Source organism: Phasianus colchicus, unplaced genomic scaffold (genome assembly GCF_987193195.1).
Source record: "Phasianus colchicus unplaced genomic scaffold, bPhaCol1.hap1.1 HAP1_SCAFFOLD_109, whole genome shotgun sequence".
NCBI lineage: Eukaryota > Metazoa > Chordata > Aves > Galliformes > Phasianidae > Phasianus > Phasianus colchicus.
The window spans coordinates 51,992-59,200 of NW_028325279.1; the positions used below are offsets into that span (position 1 = coordinate 51,992).

Consider the following 7,209-nt stretch of genomic DNA (forward strand, 5'->3'; position numbering starts at 1 on the left):
TTCAGCACTAGTGACACGAGAGAAGAGGCCGAAGCCCAGCTCACTACAAGCTCCCTTCAGGTAGTTCTAGAGAGCAGTAAGGTCTTCCTGAGCCTCCTCTTCTCCAACTGAACAACCCCAGCTCCTTCAGCCGCTCCTCGTGAGCTCTGTGCTCCAGACCCCTCGCCAGCCTTGGCGCCCTTCTTTGAACCCGCTCCAGGGCCTCGATGTCTTTCTGGCAGTGAGGGGCCCAAAAGTGGACACAGCACTCGAGGTGCGGCCTCACCAGAGCTGAGGACAGGGGGACAATCACTGCTGTTCCTGCTGCCACACCGTTCCCGATGCAGGCCAGGATGCCATTGGCCTTCTTGGCCACCCGGGCACACTGCTGGCTCATTTCAGCCCAGCATCCATCAACACCCCCAGGTCCACTTCCTCTACGCATCTTCCAGCCGCTCCGCCCCCAGCCTGTAGCGTCGCCTGGGGTTGTTGCAGCCAAAGCGCAGGACCTGGCCTTTGGCCTTGTTGGAACTCATCCCATTGGCTTCAGCCCAGCTCTCCAGCCTGTCCAGATCCCTCTGTGGGGCCTCGCTACCACCAGGCAGATCCACACTTCCAGCCAGCCTGGTGTCATCCGCAAACTTCCCGAGGGTGCGCTCAGTGCCCTCAGCTCATCAAGAAAGATCTTGAGGAGGACAGGCCCCAGCACCGACCCCTGGGGAACAGCACTGTGACCCACAGATACCACTTTTCTCACAGATACGTGACATTTTCATCCGGGAACACTATTTTAGTCCCCTACACATGATCTCTTCCACCAAAAAACAAGGACATTTTCTCCCAGATAGACCACTTTTCTCCTAACTATGTGACCGATTATCCGGGAAATACCCATTTTTTCCTAAAAATATGGCGTTTACTCCCAGAAATACCAGCTTTCTCACATACATGTGATCTTTTCCCCCCAAAACAAGACATTTTCTCCCAGAAATACCACTACGCTTAGAAATACCTCACGTTTCATCCCAAGAATACTACTTGACGCTCCTCAGGATCACACTTACTCCCAGAAAAATGGCAGTTTCTTCCAGATAGACCAGTTTCTCCCAAATACATGACATTTTCTCCAAGATAGACCACTTTTCTCCCAAACACGGGACATATTCCCCCAGTAATACCAGCTTCGTCTTAAAAATACGGCCTTTTTTCCCAAAATACCAGCTTTCTCACAAACACCTGTCATTTTCCAACCAAGGATGCTACTATCTCCCAGAAACAGCAGTTTTCTGAGAAATACCTGACATTTTCTCTCAAAAGTACTACTTGACACTCCTCAAGAGGTCATTTTCTCCCATATTTACCGTATTTTCTCCCCAAAGGACCAGTCGTCACACCAAAAATACCACAGTTGCTCTCGAATAGAAGACATTCTCTCCCACCATTTCCGAGTTCTCTCCCTCAAGTATGTCATTTTCTCCCAGAAATACCACATTTCAGTGGTAAATTTCACCTTCTCTTCCAAAAAGAGGATATTTTCTCCCAGAAATACCCTTTCTCTTAGAACTACCACACGTTTTCTCCCAAAAATACTGGATGACAAAACCAAATGGGACACTTGCAACCAAGAAGAGGACTGGCACAACTGCAGAGCGGTGCCATCCTCATTGAAGAGGTGACGAGGAGTGTACAGGGAGGGGAGCTGGGGACAGTCGGGGGACATGTGGGGTCTGCTGTGGGTGTGACATGGGGTCGGTGGTGTCACCATTGTTGGTTCTTCCCTTCACTGGATGCCAGTGGGAGTCGTTGAGTGTCACTGTCTTCAGGTGACACCGTGACACAGGGTGACCTCGATGTGGAACAGCCGTGACGCAGTGTCCCCATCCCTGGCTGTCACTGTTGTTACCGTCATCTGGTGTCACCATCAATTGTGTGCCACCATCTATCGGGTGACACCATTCCCTGTACTCTGACCACCGCATGGGGCCAGGCACAGGCAGCTCTGCGTTGTCACCATGCTGTCACTGAGCCTCTCACTGTTCTTTGTCACCCCTCCAGGCCCACCTAGAGCTGGACCTGGTGACACTGGAGTCCTCTGGCGCTGTCACCATCGTCTGACATGAGGATGGGGACACGCACGGTGGTGAACTCTGTGCCACCACCAGAGGGGACTGTGTGACACCAGCGTGGCACAGCCGTGACGCGGTGTCATCGTCATCGGGTGTCGCGTTCGGCAGCCAGCATCGGGTGTCACCGTCAGGCAGAGGGGACAAAAGGACCCCCTGGGGACGTTGAGCCGAAGCTGGGGACACTGTAACCAGCTGGAGGACTTCCTAGAGAAGTGGGGACACAGCATCGTGCTGTCACACCACCAAAGTTGGGGACACCTTCATGGCACCCTGGTGGTGTCATGTACTGGAGATGGGGACACCCCCACAGTGTCACCCCCACGGACCACTTTGTTCCCATGGGTCGGGGGTTGACACCCCTCACTTTTGCAATTAAGGTTTATTTTTCGATAATGGGGGTTAGGGGATGTCTCCCCCCATGTCCCCATGTAAACTAAGCATGCACGCTGCAGTTTTCAGCCTAGGCTTTTAAGAGCAAAGCCAGAAAATTCCACACCGCTCAGTACAAAGCTGTGCGATGATGAGAGTGACTCAAGCTCTGCCCAAAGGATGAAAAGTAGCATCAAAACGGCTGAAGAGAGGGGGGACAATGAGGCAAGGTAGCACTGCAGAGAAGTCAGGAGAACACCTCTGCCTTCCGGGATCAGGCAGCTGGCGGAGCCTCTCTTCCCCCAACAGAGACGCCTGCAGGGTGAGGGGCACACGCTCACTTCTGCTCAGTGCTGCCCCGAGAAACTCAGACAGCTCGAGACAGCTGTTCTCTAACTCAGCGCGCCTGTGCTCAGGCCGTGCTACTCGCAGTTCTGTGCACGTGCTTTGCAGGCAGTGCGTTTATGGGCAGGGCCAAGGACTGGTGCATCCATTGCTTCTATAACCTGCAGCATCCCCTGATGGAGATGTGGGAGTTCTGACCCAGCGCCGCGAGTGGAATAACGAGGAGGTGGTGCAGCAGCTCACTGAGTGCCACTGGACAAATCAGGCCGTGCACTCTTTGTGAAAACAAAGCTCCAATTGTTTATTGATGGACTGCAACCAGAGTGCCAAGTTGGGCTGCTGCCACGAAGCCGCTGCCTTCTGATGCTCCTCCACTCAGTCCTTCAGCTGCAGCTTCTCCATCATCTCCACAAGGCTGTTCATTGTGGAGGACTGGAAAGAAAGAAAGCGAGCGTCAAAGTAGGACACCGCTTCCCCCAGCATTCTACAATCCCCTTCACATCTGACAGACAGAGAACAACAAGAGCCGTGTCTGTGCTCACCGAGGACTCACCTCTGCACGTGCAGCGGCAGCTCTCAGAGCAGCCTTCTTCATTTCTGCTCTCCTCTCTTTTTGTCGTTGTCGTCTTGCTATAGAGAAAGATGAGAGAAATTCAGTTTGTCAACAGCAAAACCGCGGAAACATGGGTACATGAAAACAGGCTAGGAAGCCTCTCAGGGAAGGGTATTTCCAGTGGGACAAGCAGAAGGCCGTCATGGATTTCATGGGAAAAGAGAGGGTTACACTTTCTGGCAATTCCTTGCCATTGGACTCGGCAGCCTTCTACTCTTTTCCCCTCTCCGCAGAGAGAAGGAGAAAGCAAAGCAAATCCTAAGCAAACTCCATGCACCTGATAAGGGAAGCACCTCACCAGGGCAGCTGCAGCACCTTCCTACCTCTTCGCTTTGAGGTCCGGAACCGCTCAGTCGGTGCTGGGGCAGGCCCAGGGTGTGTTGCTGGAGCTGGCACACCGCCTCTGCTCTGATGTGGGCTCTGAGCCTTCTCCCCATCGCGCTCCACCTTCACTTGTTTCTTGGCAGGCCACAGCTCTGCTTTTTGCTCCTCTTCCTCCACTCCCTTGCGCTTTCTTGCAGCCATGGTCTTGGAGAGGGAGTGGTTGTCAACTGCAGGGGAAGGTCTTTCCCCTCTGCTGGGACCTGCTGTTCCAGGAAGCCCTCCTGGAGCCTGGAGAGGAGCTTTCGCGTACATCTTGCCGTTTGGCTCAGCACCTCTCCCTGTTCAAATCAAGCAAGGGGAAGCAGCAAGATTAAAAGAGAGTCACACACTGCCTTCGGTCTGCAAAATGGGCCACAATGCTAGGAACTCTCGAGTGTTCACAGCAATGGACCTTGGGATCTTGGCTGAACTGTGGGCCATTTCCAATTGGGACAGGAAAGGCAACTGTAATCCCCAGGGATTAAGATCTCAAGCAACACGCAACGACAGCAGTCCCAGGAAAGGACAGACAGAAAGCCTAACTAGAAAGACAGTGCACCAAACCCAGATGCTGCTGTGTGTCTGTACCTCTCTTGGGGGCTGTGCCACACTCCATGCTCCTCCCCTGGCTTCCTGCAAGGCTGCGCTTCACTGCAAGCCTGCTTGCATCAGCTTCTGTCAGAAAGGAAACAAGAAAGACATGAAGAGCATCTCTTTGGAGGAGCATTTTAGCACAGCCAACCACAAACTTCTGCTCCTCAAGCGTAGTTTCTTCAATTGGCCTTTCTGCTGCTACAACGCTGTGCCATTTCTGCAGTCAGCACAGATCTGCAGTGCCCCTTCTTTTCTCCTCCATCCCACACAGCCCTTCATGCAGCCCTATTTAGAGGCAGGTACCCACACCACAGCTCACAAGAGCTTCTTACCTGGGGAGGCTTTCCGTTTCCCCCCAAGCCCAGCACCATTCCATGGACGCGCAGGCTCCGTCCCTACAACAACAGATTGTGTGTTGATTTCACAGACACCAGGAGCAGCACTGTCCTGTTAGCCCACGTCCACCACAAAAACCAAAAGACACTCTTCTACAGCCAGAACAGAAACTGATCTTTAAACTGCAGTGCGCTTGCACAAAGCACTACTGCTCTCATTCCCGCTCAGGTGGCAGCAGAGGAACCCCAGTCTGCCTGACAGCTCTGCATGCTGCAGAGCAAAGCTGCGTCAGCACACAAAACGCTATCAGCTGCAAAAGTCGAGGCACGGATTTTTTGTCCCTACAGGGAATGCACTCAGCTCTGAGCACCACCACTTACACACACACTTCTGTCTCACTGCTGCCATCTGTTGCTGTCGGCCTCTCTAATGCTTCCACCATGGTTACCGGACATCCCTGCAGTGCTGCACCGCTCAGAAGTAATACTTAAAATGCATTCTTCCATACTTCATGACAGAGGACTGCAGAGACTCACTTTTGCGTGGTGCTAAGGATGGTCCGTCCCCATCGCGTCCCTCTGTGCGCTGCAAGGCGCTGTTGGATCTCTGGCAGCCTGCTGGGTGCTGCTCCCTAGCACAGGGAACTGCACCGCGCTGCTTCTGAGGAGAGAAATAAAGGAAGGGCCATGGAAACGGCCACCCAACGTTTGCAAAGAGATGCAGCGTTCCAGATGGTGCCAGAGGTGGGTATCAGAGTGCTGAGACGTTAGTTATCACTAACGGAAACATTTGGGAGCGCATTCACAACATCTGCACGCGCTGCAATTTCTGGGCATATCCAGCTTTCTCATCGTTCAGGTGGAGAAGACGGGCGCTCTCAGACATCACTTCGGGGGGTTAAACCAACACACCTGCAAACACCAGCATTATTCCGAGGGAAACAGTGACTTCAGGTGCCACAGTTCAACCCATGCAAAATTACCGTACACAGCCTTAGCTCTTCACCACTATTTCTTCCCCACCCTTTACTACTGCAGGCAGCTAGAACAAACTTCTCAGCAGAAACCCAGGGCAGCTGGCAAACCATAACCAGGCGCAGCTGGCAGGAGGGCAGTGCCCGCTCTCTGATCCCACCCTGCCCCAGCAGGTTAAGGAGCCTGGCAATGCTGTCCTGTTGCTGCAAGTGCACAACCCAGCCGCTTACTGAGCTAACAAAGGACCAGCAGGGCTCCCCCTGCTCCACCCCTTCCCCTCCAAAACCAGAGAAAGGAGAAACCCAAGCGAAAGAAACCCAGCCATACCTTTCCACGCGCAAAGCAGCGATGGCAACTGCGTCCGTCTCCCTGCTGAGACATGCTGGGGAACGTCTCAGGGGAAGCTCAAGTTCCCGGGGTCCTCTCCACAGGGACTGCCCGCACTGTTGGAAAGAGCTGGCTTCACTCTCTCTTCAAGTGCCTCGATCCCCAAAATCTCCTTTTGGAAAGGAAAAAGGAACCCTAAGGAAAGAACCTGCAAGTGAAAAACAGTGAGGAAGAAGCATTTTCCCAGCATTCTTCTGCTGTGCAGTTTAGACTCTCGGGCAGGGCAATGTCTCGAAACCAGCTGGTTACAAGGACTGTCCCCAGAATACACCCAGCTCCTGTACAGCTGCCATGATTTCTGACAGCAAGCGTTCTCCATCTCCTCAATAGTTACGCGCCTTGAAGCACATGGCTGGTGTTGCTGTCCTGAAGAAAACTCCCTCTGTCTCACCGCCAGCCGGGACGAGGGCTGATGCAGCGTGCCCACCCCAAACCAGCTTTCCTGCTGAGACACCTCCCGGCAACCACCCAGCACCAAACCCAGCTCACCTGCTCGGCCTGCTCAGCCTGAGCTGTGCCCAGCTCACGCACACGCCGCAGCGGTGCTTCCGACGGGCTCTCGCAGGGTGATCTCTCAAGGAAAGCTCACAGCTCAGTCTCTGCGTGCAGCACACTCACCAGAGCACCAGCTCTGCTCACCGGCTGTGCCACAAACGCTCCCACCTCGGCGATGACTGTGACCTCAGCGAGTGCCCGCATCACTTCTGTGCTTCCATCATAAGCAAAGGGCGTGCTCACCTCCCAGATCCAAATTTTAGGAAACCAACACCACGGTCTCCCAACGGGTTTATTTAAGTAAAAGAACAGAGAAATTAAGATGACCCTCATGCAGCCAGTTCTTGCTCAGGTGCTGCACAATCGGACCAAGGAGATGTTACCCCCAGGCTGCCTCCAGCTTGGAGGGTTTGAGCTCCCAAGCAACCAGCAAGCATTTGGACGTGCCCTCCCCCTGCTTTTTACAAGGACAGACGAGTCCTTCTTGGGATGCCAGCTATTCTGCAAAGGCGGAATAGCTCTGTTCTTGGGCCGCAGCTCCATGGCCACGCGCTTCTCAAATACTGGGGCTGCATTACCTCCTGGGCATCCACACGTGCTCCGACTCTCCCGCAGGGTTTCTGGCTTC

General features: G+C 53.8%; 1 protein-coding gene across 1 annotated transcript; it reads right to left on the reverse strand.

Moving 5' to 3' along the window:
- Positions 1-1,978: 1,978 nt before the first annotated feature.
- On the reverse strand, positions 1,979-4,451 carry LOC149911454 (zinc finger CCCH domain-containing protein 11A-like). The gene is made up of 4 exons (XM_090133779.1): positions 4,384-4,451; positions 3,756-4,094; positions 3,373-3,449; positions 1,979-3,251 (listed from the first exon to the last, which is right to left on the reverse strand). Exons 1-4 carry the CDS (start codon positions 4,409-4,411, stop codon positions 3,195-3,197), a joined length of 501 nt encoding a protein of 166 aa, XP_089989905.1. The 5' UTR covers positions 4,412-4,451; the 3' UTR covers positions 1,979-3,194.
- Positions 4,452-7,209: the final 2,758 nt, after the last annotated feature.

Coding starts and splice junctions, on each gene's coding strand:
- LOC149911454 (XM_090133779.1), bottom strand. CDS start 4,411: ATGGAGTGTGGCACAGCCCCCAAGAGAG. Junction 3,450..3,755: donor CCGGACCTCAAAGCGAAGAG/GTAGGAAGGTGC, acceptor CTTTCTCTATAG/CAAGACGACAACGACAAAAA. Junction 3,252..3,372: donor CTGCCGCTGCACGTGCAGAG/GTGAGTCCTCGG, acceptor CTTTCTTTCCAG/TCCTCCACAATGAACAGCCT.